Consider the following 18,388-nt stretch of genomic DNA (forward strand, 5'->3'; position numbering starts at 1 on the left):
CTTCATTCCATCTGGTCCTTCTTGGATAAAACTTCCCCAGTAACTCATTCATCATCATCAGTTTCAAAGATAGGGGGTTTGGAGGTTGTTGCAAAATCCCTTTTTTAAATGTGAGTAGCTGGAGGTATCTATTTGAAAGTTCTGTTCTTTCTTAAAAGATCAGTAATTGGTGATACGATCTCCAAATAGCTACAAATGAGCTTACAATAATAGTGTGCCAGGCCAAGGAAACTCTCAGTCTGTCTGACAGAAGATGAGTTTCTCGTTGGTGAGTTCATGAAGCCCTCACCAACGAGCTGCCCATGACAAATCTAATCAGAGTTCTAACAATATTGGTCATATTTAAGCTAGTCTCTTTTGATAACACATATAAACTACGGGGACTCAGACTAGCTTTCTAGTCCTCTCTCTCCTTCTTGATACGCGCAAAAAATGAGTTTCGCCACTTTAATATGGCTTTCACTTTTCAGGAGTCCATGGCAAGACCTTCCACAGAAAGAACATAACCCAAATATTCCACAGAGTTTTTTCCAAAACACATTTCTCTGTTTAAAAAAAAAGCTTCTGCTGCCTTAATGAAGAGTAGAACTTCTTCGGCAGGATTAGGATGGTCTTCAGAGCCTTCAGAAAACACCAGAATGTTATTGAGGTAGACAACCCCAAAATGAGAAAAAGATCTGAGAAGATAGCATTCATGAGGTGTTGGAACCCTGCCAGACCGCGACAAACGCTGAAATGCAAGACTTCACATTTAACTTGTCCTAAAGGAAGTCTTTCATTATTCTCCTGATTGTATTCTGATAAAATGATATTCTCCTGTCAGATCGAGCATAGTTATCATCTTTGCACCTTTGACACCTTCTAGGATCTACCATATTAGGGCCAGAGAATACCTGTCAATAATTGTGACTTAATTGAGCTCACAATAACCTACACAGGGCTGTAGTTCGGTAGAATCGTCTTGAGGAACAAAAGGTTATGATGAGCCTGCACACACTTAGGTTGTATAGTTAATCCATTCATTTAAAGCCGTTTTCTCAAAAAGAGGCAGGGAAAAATGTGACCAAATGGAACAAAGACATCTGCCACAAGGTCAATAGAACAATCAAATGGCTGGTGAGGTGCCAACTCTTTTTCTGTTTCCTCAAAACTATTGAGGAACTCATGATAAATTTCAGATATGGAAGAAAAGTGAGCAATGGAACAAACAGGAGGTCCACAGCTTCTGTCAGATGTATGGTTTGAGAGAGCATATTGTAATCTCAACCAAATCCAAACTGCCTAACACCTTGTAAACTCACAGGAAGCATATGGGGCTTCTAACTGAGGAGCTGCCGCCTCACATGGCTTCACTGCAATAGGTCCCTCAGTCAGTACCAAAGTACCAAACCCTCTTAAGACCAGGATGAGAAAGTCAAGTGGTCACTATCTGATCATAATGTTTTGTTTTGTGCCTCAGCATTTCTCACAGATAGTAATATCCTCTGCTGGACTTTTTGTTAGATTCTTGACCATCTCTGGAAAGTGCCAGAAAAGCAGTTGAGCAAGTAATTTTGGAGGTCCATCTAGAATCGGAAGGTACAATACCACCCAGAGCACTGATGATATTGTGATAGACGCATTATCACTAGTGCGTTTTACTCTTAATTTAACACTTCCTCCATTAACCAGAGACATTTTTGGTACCACCCAACCCTAAAGCAGGCTTTTGGAGCAAGTAATATGTGTCATATTTAGATGTGCTAGTTGTATATAAAAAATGAGGTTCTACGAACTATTTTCTACCATGAATACAACTAGTAAAAAATAGGAACAGATCTAGAAAAATGATTTATTTAGTGTTTTGCAGACACCAATTCTGTTAAAATAACATCATACTTTGGCTTGTTTCGTGACTTTCAGGGATCTGGATTCACTCACTGGAAACAATAAAACAGCACCCCTCGACATCACCCTGCCTATCGAGGAGGTGGTCCAAACACTTGAGGACCTGATCACATATTTCCAGCCTCCTGAAGAAGAGCTTGAGCATGAGGAGAAGCAGAACAAACTCCGCTCACTGAAAAACAGACAGAACCTTTTCAAAGAGGAGGTAAGAAACATATCAAAATATCCTGTCGCCATTATAGGATCCTTTTCAAAGTCCCATCATCAGAACAATCTTTTAAAATGGCTACATTGCAAAGGAAAGATTGGCCCTATTCTAACATGCCACCTCAGCACATTTGTACCATGTGTTTTTATCTTACTTTTGATTCATTTTTACTAATAATGGTCTGCTGCACTGTGTGTGCCATCAATATGCAGTGAGAATGTTTTCTTAATTTAGACGCTGGAAGGTATTCAAGTTTACATCACAGTCTCAGAAAATTCAGTAATAAAAACCTACTGTCTGCTAAGCAATCTGGTTTCCACAAAGCAGCAGCAAAAACAAAAATACTGGAAGACATCCACCAAATATTGAACAAGAGTGATTCCTATCTCTTTTTCGCTTGATCTCTCCTACGTTTTTGACACAGTTGATAACATGAGACTATTAAAGCCTTGGATTCCACCACACTCTGGCACAGTTTTCTTCAGCAGCATCTTTTCGGAAGTCCTCCTTTGTGGTCTATGGCGGTTTCTGACATCACGTTGCATATACCTAGCTTCCCTGATGTAGGTATCCTGGTTCCTGTGGTATACACGGGTCGGGTGACTCCCCAATCTTCTGTCTTGCATGGGGTTTCTTCAGGGTCCACTGGGAAGGGTCCTTCTTCTTTTAAACTGCAACCGCAACTTCTCTGTGGACTTCTACTGGACTCACAGCTGTGTTTCTACACTGCACATAGCCTCGTGGAGTTCCTAGGTACTTGCTGTGGGTGGTTCCTTGTGTCCCCAGCTCCTCTGAGTCTCCTGGTCCAAGTCCCGGCTTTAGTCGCAGTTCGCATTCCACTTTCTTAGTATATAGTTTGGTCTCCCAGTGGAGACCACTGTATTTGGTGCTTACTTACCTTTTTGCAATTGAAGTATTGTTGTGTATTTGTGTTGATATCTCTGGGTAGGAGATATACCAATGTGTTAGTGAGTGTTGTTTAATAAATAGACATTTTTATGGATACACTGTGTGGTTTCTTTTTAATTTAAACTACACTACATGATTAAACTGGTAACATAAACTGTTTAACACTCCTTCGAGATAAACCTAAAGGCTGCTCTCCACAGCCACTACTTTGAGGGATTTGTATCCGAAAGGAAGAAAACTACTGTAGGTTCAGAAAGCTTGTAAAGACCTGGCTGTATGAACAATAACCACTTAACAGTCACCTCCTTTCTCTGCCCTCAATCTAGCTGTGTCTAGGCGCAGGGAAACCCTTTTTGGGTAGCTGTTGCGCCCTATAAATTGATAAAATAAATATAAATATAAATCAAAGGTTATCAAAGGCCACTAAAATCATCATAAGGGTTGCCTGGATTAGTGCAAGGTGCATAAATAAGTGTGCACCATATTCTAAGCCAGCCTCCTACAGAAATGCTTAGTGTTCGACCTGGCATCCTTGCCATGTTTCTCCTTTAACTGTTTGCCTTCACTCCTCCTATGTTGCTGCCTCCGCTTTGTATTGGCTTTAGAGCTCAGCACACTTCACCACTGCTAAGCAGGGCTGAAGTGCTTGTGCTCCATGATAGAAATGGTTTACACCAAAGTGGCACATTTAATTTACTTGTAAGTCTCTAGTAAAGTGGTACTACGTGTACCCAGGGCCTGCAAATTAAATGCTACTAAGGGTCCTGCGCACTGATTGTGCCACCCACTTAAGTAACCCTGCAAACCTGTCTCATGCCTGCAATCACAGCCTGTTGCGCAGTTTTAAAACTGCCCTTTTGATCTGGTAAATGAAAACTTTTTCCAGGCCGAAACCTTCCTTTTTAATTCTTATAAGTCACCCTTAGGGTAGGCCCTTAACAACCCAGAGGGCAGGGTGCAATGTATTTAAAAAAAGGAGACATGTACTTCTTTTATATATCCTTGTAGTGAAAAACTCTTAAAATAATTTTTCAGTAATGCAAGGCCTACCTCTCCCATAGGATAACTTAGGAGTTACCTTATTACATTTCATAAGCTGTAACTTCCAATTGGGAACAGGTAGAAAGATCGAGTTTGGTGACTACATAATTGTAATTAAAAGCCCTATTGAATGGTGAAGTTGGATTTTTAATCATAGTTCTGAAAATGGCACTTTTAGAAAGTTGGCATTTTTTGTTCCTAACCATTTGGTGTCTGCTGGCTAATCTTGGGTCACATGACTAGGTGTAGCTGGCAGATGGTCTTTGTGTATTGTTCATAGACAGTGAGAAAAAGGGAAGATCAGTGTTGGCAGGATGTACCACTCTGTTTTAATGAGGGGTAGGAGCTGTCACCTACCACACTTGTACATCACAAAGGCACGGCCTGAGCATTCTCACAAAGGGATTACCGCACGTCTATTATGAACCTAGATGAGCTGGGGCAAGGAAAGGGAGGAATGGGATGCCTGACACCTCCTGGGTGGTGGAACCCTCAAAAAGCTATGTCCTTTTCAAAGTGAACACCAAGTATAAATATTGGTCTTCAGACCCCAACTCTTCCGTGCACCTCTAGAGCTGTGGACTCTGCCAGGTAGAAGGACTGCTGTGCTGCTGAAAGGACTGCCACTTTGCTGTACTGCTGCCTTGCTGTGCTGATCTGCTGCCCTCCTGTGCTGATCTGCTGCCCTCTTTCTGGGCTGAACCTGCATCAGTGTACCCCAGAGTGACTCCAAGGGCTATTTGGCTGGTCTCCCGACTAGTACCTCAGGGGACAGAAGGATCCAACAACCTTGAACCCTGCACATGGACTTTTGTAATCTGTGAGTCCTACTGTGCCAAGTGGTGCTACCCCAGTCCCGGCCCCCAGGAATGTGCTCTGCCATGCCATCTGTGGAGCCAGCAGAACCGACGCATTCCCTCTGCTGCTTGGTCTTTCCTGATGGAAGGTCTTCGTATCACAGCCCGCAGCCCCATCGGAGCTGCGGTTGCACAATGCAGGCCCTCAAAGTCCAAGCCCTCATCAATGGGATCCTTGGTGATGACGCAGGATCTTGCACAGGAGCCTTGCAGTTCCTTGGAACCGACACATCATCTCAACTGCACGACGCATCCTCGATGTGGGACTCTGCAACACTTTGCAACCAGGATTTAAGGTGCTCTTGTTCAGCAGGCCTAGCTGAGTCCCTGCCCCATTGCTGTCGCCCTGAACTTGTGACTTTGCCCCGGTTCAGCAACCAGATATCCACAGTTGACGTTTCGGCTTTTTGGCACTATTTTTACTGTACTCTTTCAACTACTGATTGGATTTTTGTTGTTTTGGTCTTAAAATTTACTGTATTTTTCTAAATTGGTGTGGGATTTTTCTTGTGTTGTTTTTTCACTTTATTGCTGATGAGATGTTGCGCTGGGTGTCCTATTGTCCTTGCTCAGCTGCCCCTGGACACCGGTCCTTGCTCAGCTGCTCCTAGACACCGGTCTCCCGTGTAATGATAGCACCATTGCGCGCCATCACTGGCTAAACTTTGTGTTGGCATGTTGGCGGTGAGAGCCCAGCCGCGGAAGAAAGCCAGCCGCTTGAGTGCGGACCCGATATGGCACCCAATGGTGCTATCATTACACGGGAGACCGGTGTCCAGGAGCAGCTGAGCAAGGACAATAGGACACCCAGCGCAACATCTCATCAGCCCACAGGGGTTCAATAATTTTGTTTTATTTACTGCTACATTGATGAACTCATTTGAGATTAATTTGGGTCATGCACTACAAGATCCAGAATGCCGTGCTTTGCGGACACGCCCACGGGGGCAGGCTCTTTAAATTCGAGTGCATGTCGAATCATTACTGTTTGCAGATGCCATTGAGAAAGGGAAAGGATTCCTGAAACCAGTTTGGCTAATGAAAATGACGATGACTGTTTCCTCTGCGTCTCCTGTTGCAGCTGCTCCCTGAATGAAATGGATGCAAATTTGCCGATCGCGTGGCTTCTTCCATCTGGGCTAAACTTTGTGTTGGTATATATATATATATATATATATATATATATATATATATATATATATATATATATATATATATATATATATATATATATATATATATATATATTTTAGACATTGAGTCTTTGTACACCTGTATTGAACACACTCATGGTATTGAAGCGATCAGACCTTTTTTGGGACACAAATCCTGTGCATATTATAGTCATAACAAAATGATATGTGACTTGGTTCAATGGTGCCTCGACAATTATTTTCTGTTTGGGAAAGATATCTGGTGGCAAATACGAGGTGTGGCCATGGGATCCTGCTTCTCCCCCAGCTACGCGTGCTTGCACGTGGGGCTGTGGAAGGAGCGGGACCTGCCCGGTGTTCCAGGTTTTGAACGCATTAAGCATTGGATGCGTTTTATTGATGACATTTTTTGCATATGGGAGGGAGATGTTAATAGTGCTCAAACATTTGTCAATGCACTCAACACCAATCAGTTCAATTTATTTTTTACATCCAATATCAGTAATACATCTGCTGAATTTCTTGATGATTTCTTGATGATTCTATTAATATCAATGGTACTATGATTGGCACATCTCTACACAGGAAACCCACTGCTGGCAACAGTATATTACATGCCAGCAGCGGTCACCCAAAGCATGTCATAACAAGTATTCCTCTTGGTGAATTGTTGCGCTTAAAAAGAATTTGCAACACACAAGAGAAGTTTGAGGAGGGTATAGCTGTGCTGTTAGTTAGACTCCAGGCAAAGGGGTACAGCAAAAGCTGTTTATCTCAGGCATTAGAAAAGAGTAGAGAAAGATCAAGAGTCTCCTTGCTGACACCCAAACCTCCTGAAAATAATGCCAATGCTGACACGACCCGATTAATAACCACATACAGCAGACAACACCGCAAAATCAAATCCATTATGAACACCCACTGGGCAATCTTAAAAACTGATGGTGTTTTACGGGACATGATTCCAGATAAACCTGTAATCACATTCAGGCGTGCATTCAGTATGCACAGCAAGCTGGTTAAATCCAGCCCTGAATTACCGAGAGTCAATCAGTGGTTTGGTGGCAAAGGCTTCCACAAGTGTTCCTCATGCCGAGCATGTAAATTTGGGCAGAACATCACCCATTACCGCACTCCATTCTCTGACTTTGAAATACCAATTCGTGGCAATTACAACTGCCGAACGGAGTTTGCGGTTTACGTACTAACATGTACCTGCGGTCTGCGCTATGTGGGCAGTACCGGTGCCCAGGTGCATGTTAGGATACTGCAGCACCTTCGTGCTATTGTCAACCACGACGGTGCTTATCCGGTGGCGCGTCATTTCAACAGCAGACACAACAGGGATCTGTTGTGTCTTTCATATTATGTCATCGATGCTGTTGCTCCACTTAGACGCGGTGGCGACCGCAACAAACTATTACGCCGACTGGAAACGTGGTACATTATTAAGCTCGACAGTAAACAACCAAATGGGTTGAACGCGACAGAGGATATGCATAATTTTTTGTAGGAACAATGATCAAACGCACACACTCTGTACTGAATATATGCAGCATATTTCAGGGTTCAGATGGTTCGCTACCGAGCAAAGAATGTCTAAATACACACGTCTTGAACTTTTATGCAATTCACAATAATGCACCTATTTTAGGTGATCTGCAGTCCGATTTTTGTTTCTGAACTGGCTGTACAGGTTTCTGAACAGGGCAGTCTTTTAAATAATCATTGGTTTAAAAGAAACTTCTTTAGGTGGTTCATTTACACTGTGAATATATTTGAGCACTTCTTTCATGTTTTGTACATACAATTTTTTGTAAATAGTCCTTAATATTTATGTAACACAAAGTTTATAATGTATAAATTTTAAATAAATATATAGGACTGTAGCTCAATATCATGGTTATACACTGAGGTGCATTTTTGGTGGCATATTTTCCTTTTTTCACATGTTCAGTCAAGCTCTGTATCACTCGTTAATAGCACTGTTATCAATTTCAACACTAAAAACCTTTTTATAATGCTTTATGTATATATTTTGCGATTGTTCTACTTTGTGATTTAGTTGTGAATTATGCATTCAAGCATATTATTTCAACAATCGCTTCATGAACAATTTCTAACGCTTTTGTGCAGTTATGATGTGCAATATTTCAAAGTATTTGTACAGTAATATACATAAAAATTAATATGATGAAATTTATATCAGGCAATATTTGGTGAAATGTGGTTTTAAAAATGTGTTCAGTGCAACTACAATTCACAATGTTAAATAGGCACTGTGGCTTTAAATTGTGTAATCCAGGCTATAGGCTGAATCATGTGATGCACGTGTGGTAGGTGTGGCCCATAGGTGGGGTCAGAACTGCAATTATAAAAGAAATCTTCAAACAAGAATGTGGTGTGTGAACAAGAGTACGCTAGTACTCGAAACGTTACATTTTTGAAAGGCATGTGAATAAATACAACTTGCCTGGATAACGTGGGGTCTGCCTCTTCTTTCGCCGCTTACAAGTGGAGGTTTGTAGATTACTCTATATATATATATATATATATATATATATATATATATATATATATATATATATATATATATCTACATATATGGTTTTCACATATTTGTGATGTGTTTCCGGGGTCCTGAATATGGACGGAAATATTCATGTGCTTATGACTTTGATGAGGATACCCCTGGAAGAGAACTAGGGTTACAGGTAAGTAATTTATCCTTCTCACATTTATCTAATCTGTATTCCACCATATGAATCTACGAAAGGCCGTATGCTGGAGAAGAAAAAAGTTACTTACCCTTTAACTATATTTCCCTTCATTTGGTGTCTTTCAGAGATTCACATGCAACCCACACTCCTCCCTTGTTCAGAGACGTGTATACATGTAGTGACATATAGATAAACTACTATTAATTATATAAGGATGAGAGATCCCAGCCTGATGACATGGAGTATTTAAGATTGTGAATCTATGAAAGGTACTAATGCTGGCGAACTTTTGTAATAGATAAGTAACTTACTTCATTGATGAAGGCAGTGGGCAGGCACTGAGGAAAGATCTGCCTGGTACAATTTATTGTGAGCATTTTACACAAGGCAATCTGCAAAAAGCAGCGACTTCACATGACCATCATGCACCAGACCATCAGCGGGTCTTCTTTCTAGGTGGCATCACAGGCTCCTGCCCAACATCCAGCTCATGCAGCTATCTCCGAGGTGGTGCAATTGCAGGAGTGAATAAAGACTCAGAAAGTGATGGCTGTAACCCCAGTTTAAAATCACATGAGAAGTCCGAGAAAGAGTGGTTAACATCCTTGTGTAGGGCAAACCAAAACCTAATCTCTTTGAGTGAGGTGAATACTACAAACCTTGCATTTTGCATGTCTGCGTTTTTGTCATAATGATAAACCAGACTATTAATGATGGTGCAGAGGTGTCCATAGAAGTAGCTGATTCTGCTGCATCCCCAAAGAATTGACTTTCTTACAACATGCCTTCTCTCTGGTACATTTGCAGGGGATGCTGGCCCTCGTGTTGAACTGCATCGACCGCCTTAATGTTTACAGCAGTGCCGCTCACTTTGCAGAGGTTGCTGGTGATGAGGCCGGACCAGCCTGGAAGGAAATCCTCAACCTCCTGTATGAATTACTGGGTGAGTGTGTTTAAGAAATAAGATGTGCCTTGCCACTATTAGTGAAACTTGCATGGCAGTTGGTTTGTAAGTACTGTGGTATGACTTGCAGAATTCACTGTACCACATTTTTAAAACGACACTGTGACAATGATTTAAAAAGTGCACCATCTACTATGGTTTCTAAGCTCCTATACCATTGGATCTTTTTATAAACTTGGATTATTGAATCATTGATGTCGTCAAGTAGGTAGTCCTAGCTCAATGACAGCAAATGATTAAAGCCTCTGGATCTATTAAAGATGCCAGTGCTGGAGAACTGTAGTTACACGTAAGTGACTTGTTCCTTCAACGTGCCATGGCTGGTACAATGAATAGTGATATGGTATTTAATAAGTGCCACAGTTTGTAACTTGGAATACCCTCATAGGTTTGTAAGGTGTATACTGTACCACGGGTTGTAAAACACGGTGTGCCAAGGTTTGTGTGGTGTGCCACGGCATGTGAGGTGCATCGTAGTATGGTTTTTACAATTTGGTGGAAGTTACTCTGTCAAGGTTTGATGTATTGTGTCATTGGAATAAAACACCATTTGTAAAATTTGCCGTACCGTGATCTGGTTTGTAAGATGTGGTATAGAAAAGGCTTTGGTGCACTTTGCCACGGTGTTGCACCGCAGTTTATCACCGCTAGGTGTCTCTAAAAACAAAGGAGTTAGGTCTCACTTAGTCCAAGGCTTCTGCATATGTACATAAGCAACTGAATACTCGCATACAAGTGGCCTGAAGAAGATGCAGAAATGAGTGCCGATTCTTGAAGCAATAGAGGTTTCTGTACTTATTTAGCAGGGCCGACTAGCCAGTTTTAGGGCCCCCAACATTGCCTGATCTGTTCTGGCCACTATCCTGGCTGGATAGAGAACCCTTGTGGGGACAAAGAACTAGTCATTGAATATTAACACTAATCACCAATATACAGTGCATGCTACTAAATGAGCTGTGTTGTTTTGTCGGGGTCCTACTTATTCCTTATTACCAGTTGTTTCCAAACTGCATCACATTATGACAAATACATTAAAAGATTTTGGAAAGAGGTCTCTCACAACAGATTGAGTAGGATCTAACCAAAAATGTTAGTATAAGCAATCATATCCTTCGCTCTGCAAGACACACCTGTAGCATTGGTAGTGGTGAAGAGTGATGCTCTCAGCTGTGTTTTCCTAGGTGCACTCAGTATATGTCCAGGCCACCGGTTAGCTGCAATTATCACACCATCCACCATTTCTCCAGAGATCTCTGTACTGAAATATCAAGCCTGAGAATTCTGTTGTGTTGTGGTTTCTTCTAACAACCTTGTGCAGGTCTTGGATGTTAGGAGGCAGGTCTGGTGTACTAATTTCCCCACCTTTTTTCCTGGCTTCCATGTCGTATCTAATGAGCACCTAGGGACTCTAATAGCTTTGGCATGTCCATAATGAACCAGTCTCATTTTGTTCCAGCTTTCCATTGCTGATGTTTTCTTACTCACTTTCAACATGCCACCTTCTCTAGATCCTCCAGAAGGAGGACACCCTAGAGAGATATGTCTCCGGAGTCTTCAGGAATAGTTCCACTATAGCACATGGGAGTTACTTCTTCTACCTTCATAAAGAGCAGAGATTAGTGAGGGATCCACCTTTTGGAGCTCACCCTCCAGATGATGATAGTTCTATGGCCATATATTCTCTAAGGTGTCCTTGCCTTAAGCCCTGTGACTTATACGTTCAGTTTATGATTACACAAATCTACATGAGGTTCCCAAGACCTAGGATCACACATTAATGGCTTCATATTCTTATGTGGTAGCAAATACAAACCTCACTGGTGATTACAAGTGTGATGAATCTTTCACTTATTGTCACTCTGACTCAGATAAAGTGAATGAGTGAATTCTGTGAAGATGCAGCAACATCCATTTCACAGGGTAGATAACAAAGTTATATATGATGACAGATAAGGCACATAAGGCCCATGTATAATACTGTAGATGCTACCTAAGCCTCACTTATGAATCAGGCAGAGAGGTATTCCTGATGGGAACATCTGTGTACGATCACAAACACAATGCCCTGGTGTTCCAACACTATACTTTTCTGGCTAGAAAAATCTAGACTGACTTAACAAGTCAGAAACTTTGTCTGTTAAAATCACATGCATATCGAGCAGAGGCTGCATTCACAGCCCAGCTCAGCCTTAGCTCCTCTTACAGCAATGGCAGAACATGGAATGACCCCCCACGCTGGTCTACAGCTTCCACTGTTCCATCATACCCTTTCCTCCTTTTGCAGTAAAAGAAGTAACTGGGAAAAAGAGAGTGAAATGTTACCCGGAATGGGGAATCCTCATGTGGAAAAGGACCCGGTAATTCCACATCTACATATTATTCCCCATTCCGGGAACATACATTTGTAATTGCAAGATGCAGGGGCTCAATTACTGTCTGGAATCAGTGATTCGGATTACTAGTAGTAATCAGTGATGCTGGACCTAGCAATTTCAGCTCCTCTGCACTGTGCAAGTCATAATGCTGGCCTTAAGTCTCTAGCTCTGAGTTTGGTCTTGAATAATAAATGCTCCAATGGAATAGTACAGAAGGATACTATATTTCCCTTCTTTTATCGGAAAACAATTCCCGAAGAAGGCCCTTGACCATATGGTATCAATCACTGATTTATCCCCCGCTCATGTGAGTGCCCGGAGCACTTCTTTGAATATATCTTTCACTGTGTATCATTTTTGCCATATCTCAGGAATGCCAAGTCTTTCTATGTGACAATAAATATTTTTGCAGCCAATGAAATAGGCTATACTGGCCAATGATATTAATTTACTTAAAAAAATACTTATTAAAATACAGAAAAGTCACTAGAATCTAGGTGACATAAAAAAAGATTTTAAAAAAACTTGGGAGTGGAAAAACGGTACAAACTGCAGCACTGTTAGATTGAAAACTGACACGTCGCCTTTAAGGGCTTTCAGCCTTCCAATATCCCGTCATGACCTGTGCATGGTAGTTACATCCTTTCTTTTTTCTGGCTCCTGGTGGCAGGATTTGTTAGCATTTTACTTTTTTCCTTGCAAAATATATTTACACCGTGGCCTCTAGTGTTTTTCTGTCATGTTGTGACAGAAAATATTTCACTTTTCTTTGCAAAATGGCATCTTCATTTGCGAGGTTTCTTGCATGTGGGGTGAAAAAAAGGCAAGATCAGATCCCCAAGATCTGATATGTTTCATACTTTGCCTTCCTGACAGACATTTCAGAAAGGTTCGATGACTTTACGACCTTTTCTAGGCATAACTGTTTGGACAAGAAGTAGATTTGCATGTATGGAAAGGAGGAACTTCTGAGACACTAGGAGGCTGTGTCAGAAGTAACAGGGATGTTGCATGACGAAGGAGAGGGCTAATTCTCATGAGTGCTCTTCCCCAAATCTCTGAGGTCTCCCACTGAGGGAATTCCAAAAAGGGGCACCTACTTCAATAAAGACGACACTGCTGGTTGATGTGGAGGTCTCTGATGTTGAAGCAAGGTACGGTGCTTGCTTGTTGACTGCGGAGGACTGGGTCAATGTATTAAAGAAGGAGGCCCTAATTGTTGAGAAGAAAAAAAAAGATTTTCGGCTTCGAGAGCAACCACGATGTCAAAGCACCTTTCTATGATGAGGCCCACAGAATCTTCCTTTTCAATCAAGAATTCTACAGAAGGGTTAAGGAAGACGAAAGTGAGAAGGTTGCCCACTACAGTGGATTCAGAATATTCTAGCGTATATTCGTATGGTGGTCATACCAGTCTCTAAAGATCCAGTTGCTCAGCGTTCTCCATAACCACATCCTTCATCATCTCTTCCACTCCCTCCTCTACCACCATTGCCTCTGCAACACCAAGTTGCTCCAGGGGCTCTACTACCTCATACTCATACTCATGTATCTCTTCTTCGGTTTGTTCCTTTTGGGTCTCTACTTTTCTCAAGACCACCTGTGGAACTGAGAAGATTCAAGATGCCTCCACTCTCATCCAGATCTAGTTACAGGTCAAGATCAAGACACCTCTCATCATTCAAGACATACTTCCTCTTCTAGACATTCTTTTAGGCATAAACATCGCTCTACAACACTTCCATTCTATTCTTGGTCATCAGCATCATCTGACATGAGAAGGTTTTTGCCTCCCTTAATAGATTGACTACCAGCAAGAATCTCCCCAATCGATTATTTAAATTGTTTCTAGGACGTGCTCATCTAAGGAAGAGGTAACAAATAAAATATCCATCTACCAGCTCCAAAAGCGACCATTTTGGTCATTTTTTATATGCTTCACCAGCATTCATCCATGAGTCACTACTCTCATCAGTCCCAAGCTGTTAGAATTGGCTATGGAATTATTCCTCATTCCAGCCTCAGTTAAAGCTGCACCATCCAGACTGTAAAAAACAAAACAGCCCACTTCATCAATATGCTCTTTTCCTTCGTTTAGATTCTCCTTTTGACTCAGTATGGATGTGAGCAATGAAAACCACTGCTCCTTCATCTACGGCTCTACTAAATAAGGATAAGAAAGGAGAAAACTTGATTCTCTAGGGGTGAAAAATGTGAGGAACATTTGCTACCATCATGAAGACTGCAAGTGTTTCCGGCTAGACACAACAGATCGTTATGGTACTCTCTCTAGCAATTTGTCAGCGATCTACTGAGGAATCATAAAGAAACCTTCTAAGCAGCTTTGAATGAGAGCCAATCACGTCATCAGTGCTCATCTATTTGAACTGCACATAGTTATTTTCATGGCCTTTCTTTAATGAGAACTTCTTGGCTAAGACTTAATGGGCCTCAAGCCAGAAGCTCAACAGCCAATCATAATTTTACCTTTCTACCACAACTTTATTTGGAAGAAATAGTGATAAAGAAAATGGCCCGTATGAATATCGAAATGGAAACCTAAGGGCTAGAGGTCTAGAAAATAGGAAGGTATCGATAAACACTTCTACAGGCCTTATGACTGGAGATATTACCCACAGAGAGTTCAATCCCATCAGCTGCCTCAAGGTCATTAACAACATGGCAGACCTTTCCACCAACAGGGGCACCAACCCAAGGGCAAAAGAGGTCACCAATCAGCTGCTGCTGCAGGTAAACCCCCAGCAGGGACAAAACAATGAACCTCTTATTTCTCCACTACTGTTTCCCAATCTGGAAAAGAAGTATGAATAGTGAATGTTGTTGAAAATGGCTTCTGTCTTAGATTCACCCATCCTCCATCAACAACACTAGCAAAGAAGCCTTCAATGCAACAGTTACAGGTGCTTCAGAAAGATATGAACAAACTATGTAGACTGTTCTTCCTTCCCAGAAAGGAATGGGGATTTATTCCTGTTATTTCCTGGTAAAAAAGAACAGCGCAAAGGACAAATTCAGAGCTGTTGTGGATAAAAAACTGGCAAATTAATGGATATGGAACAAACATTTCAGGATCCTATTACAGAAATCCCTGCGGATCCATCAGGGGAATTGCTCTATAGATCTTCCACATGCATAATGCCACGTGCCAGTAGCAAAGAAGCAATGCAAGTTCCTGAGATGTGTGGGTGTCAACAATCATTATCTGTACAAGAGATTTCCATTTGGCCTCAACTGTGCTCTGAGAACTCTATCGAAGTAAGTAAATAGTATTTTATAAAACGTGCATCTGCCAAGATGTCTTAGCCCTAAACATTCCTAAATTTGATTAAACATATCTACTAAGAATGAGTAAAGAGACAGGTTTTTAACAGTTTTCTAAAAAAGGCTATATTAGCAGGGAGTTCCGCAATTTATAGGCATTTAAATATTAAAGCGCATGGCTTTTAATGCAGTGCATTTCAGTAGACACAAAATCAACATCTAACTATATTGGGACCACTGACTGATCAAGCGATCAACATCTCAGCAAGCTTATCAGCATTTCCAGATAAAAGTCTCTGCTCAAATTTGCTTAGCTCTGTACATCAGTCATGAGAAATCAATATCAGCCCCTGTGCAGTTCCTACATTACCTATGAGCAGTTCTGGATTCTTTAATAACAAAAGTATATCCTTCAGCGGAGAGACTGTTATCAAATCATCTGAAATGTTGCCCTCTGCTGAAGGCAACCAATCCACCAATGAGGCAGGTAGTGTCACTACTGAGCTCCGTGACTTTGTGCATCTTCCTTGTCCTGAATGCTCGCCTCCAGATGAGACCATTGCAGGAATGCCTTGAAGACCAGGGGTGTCAGTTCTGAGGCTAATTGGAGGACAAGATCCTTCTTTCTCCTAAGGTAGTCCAGTCTCTCAAGTGTTGGTGTCATCTGGAGAACCTCCTAAGCAGAATTACTTTTCAAGACAATCCTTCCCAAACAGTGTTGACCAATGCCTCCCTATGAGGTTGAGGTGCACACATGCGTCACCGTCAAAGTCAGGGAACCTGGTTCTTGAAGGAAATGACATACCACATCAAACTGCTGGAACTGAAGGCTGTACACATGCCCCGAAAGCCTTCCTTTCCTCTATTTTTACTTGAGTGCCAGAATGATTTTAATAGCACTAGAATGGTCCCAGTGACAAAAGTTCAAAATTCAGGATAAAAATTCAGGACATAAAATGAACTATTCATTATACGTTTACCTTATTTCTAGCAGGAAGTAAACCCCTAGCCCTCCCCTACCCTCTGTAAAAATTTCTTGTGAAATTCTATCAAGTTTAGGCAATTAATTAGAAGTGTGTACTTTCAAATGCACTATTTATCACCATGTTTACTAAAAATGTATAGGAGAATGCCCATCCCTCCTGTCTGATATCGAATTGTCTGCCATTCCTTTGTATTCACCAATGATATAGGCGAATGTGTTTTAAAATGAGCGATTCACCACTCATGTCTCAAAATCATCGGTAGAAAAGCCCGCATACTTATGTAACTGTCCCTTTAAAAATTGTATTCCAAATCCCCCATTTCTTCTGTCCCAGTTTGCCGTAAAATGCACGGCCTACCACATTATCTGAAGTGCAGCACCATACTACCTGTAGGACATATAGTTAAGTGAGATTGAGACTTTACATTTTCTATTTACTTATGGTAATTGGTCCCATTCAGACCCTGCTGTGAGGGTAGAGATTTGGTTGCACCAACTCGGGGTGGGGCTGCTGCTGGCCTTTAAGATCACAGCAGGTGCACACGCGGGCTCCTGCTGTGAGAGTTAAAGAACTCTCAGGCTGTCTGCAGGGGGGCATCTCGCTCTAATGGCCGAAATTACGGACAAAAGGTGTCAGTGAAAGAATTCCTCATGGGCAACGGACAAGAGGCCCAATAACGGGCGGTCCGTGACACTTACAGTCGGTTGGTCAACCTATTTGAGTAGTCTTTCATCATACATAAGAGGGAGGCAGGTTTTCCACTCGCCCGGTATTTCCCAGAAGTGTTCCCTGCTATCAACAATTCGCACTGACAGTCCACCATAGACGGCTTCACAAGAATGGCTCTGCGTGTGAGGCTTTAGAAACCCGGTGTGTGACTCTCTTGTTTCTCCTCTCTCTGCAGCCGCCCTCATCCGTGGTAACAGAAGTAACTGTGCACAATTCTCATATAACCTCGATTGGCTGATCAGCAAGTTGGACAGGCTCGAATCTTCCTCAGGTATGTTGGGAGTGACGAGTGAGGCGTGGTCTATGGGCCTATCACGCTTCGGTGTATACGGTTATGATGATAGTGGTTACCAAAACCGAGCCACAGCTGAACACAATAGCTTGGACAAAGCTCTACTCCCTATGTAAATGCATCTGTATATGTGTATCCTGCATAATTCTGTTCTTGGTGCATTAATAATACCTAAACATGTACTCTACTTATCATTTATGTTTGTCACCTTACACCTTCCATAGGGCTGTAATTTAGATAACTTTGCTTAATCTGCTGGAAAAGCACATAGTGTAAATGGATTTTTGAATTTATGGTAAAGAATCTTTCTGACACGGTCTACTGCACACAATACTCTAAAGGGCAATGTCTCCAAACTCCACCCAAGCCACGTCTGCATACCAGTGGGGAGTATACACACACGCTTGTAGAGTGTTTCTGTATCTCTGCTCTGACTGGTAAGACTCATCAAACGGCTATCTTATGTGATAAATAAATTCTGGGATGCTACAGAATGAGGCCTCTTTTGATAAGTGCCATCACTACCGCCTCTGTTAGTGAGTTCATGCTGGCCAGACTAAAGAACGTGACCTGACACTACTAGAAAGAGCAGTATTGGCAGAAGAAGAGCCGCACACGAAGTCCTCAAGCACAGCACTCAACCTCTCTACGGCCTTACTGCTCTGAGACCATACCTAATAACTCAATCCTAGACAAAAAGGGAGTGCTTAAGGAGTCCGGTGGAATTCTATAAAATGTTCAGATAGTTGATATTGAAGTGTTTCCTCGAGAACCTTTTCCCATGTAAAATACAATCCTTCAGATGTCCAATAAAATAGGAGCCATGAAATTGTGCTTCCATTCAAAAATTTCTTTTATTGAATCATTCAGTAATCATCCTACATCAGCCCAGCCAACGTGTTTCTTCCCAGAATGAGACTTAATCAGGGCTGAAAGCACAATAAAAAATACTCACACCTACATACACACACACACACCTACACC

General features: G+C 41.7%; 1 protein-coding gene across 5 annotated transcripts in view; it reads left to right on the plus strand.

Moving 5' to 3' along the window:
- The window catches only part of RYR3 (ryanodine receptor 3), a 1,864,151-nt gene that overhangs the window by 591,404 nt on the left and 1,254,359 nt on the right, over positions 1-18,388 (plus strand). For all 5 annotated transcript variants that reach the window (XM_086937034.1, XM_086937032.1, XM_086937031.1 and 2 more), the window contains 3 exons: positions 1,903-2,092; positions 9,584-9,719; positions 17,288-17,383. In XM_086937034.1, the coding sequence (XP_086793160.1) occupies positions 1,903-2,092; positions 9,584-9,719; positions 17,288-17,383 (422 nt within the window). The remainder of the gene's footprint in view (positions 1-1,902; positions 2,093-9,583; positions 9,720-17,287; positions 17,384-18,388) is intronic.

This window comes from Lissotriton vulgaris, chromosome 9 (assembly GCF_964263255.1).
Source record: "Lissotriton vulgaris chromosome 9, aLisVul1.2, whole genome shotgun sequence".
Lineage (NCBI taxonomy): Eukaryota > Metazoa > Chordata > Amphibia > Caudata > Salamandridae > Lissotriton > Lissotriton vulgaris.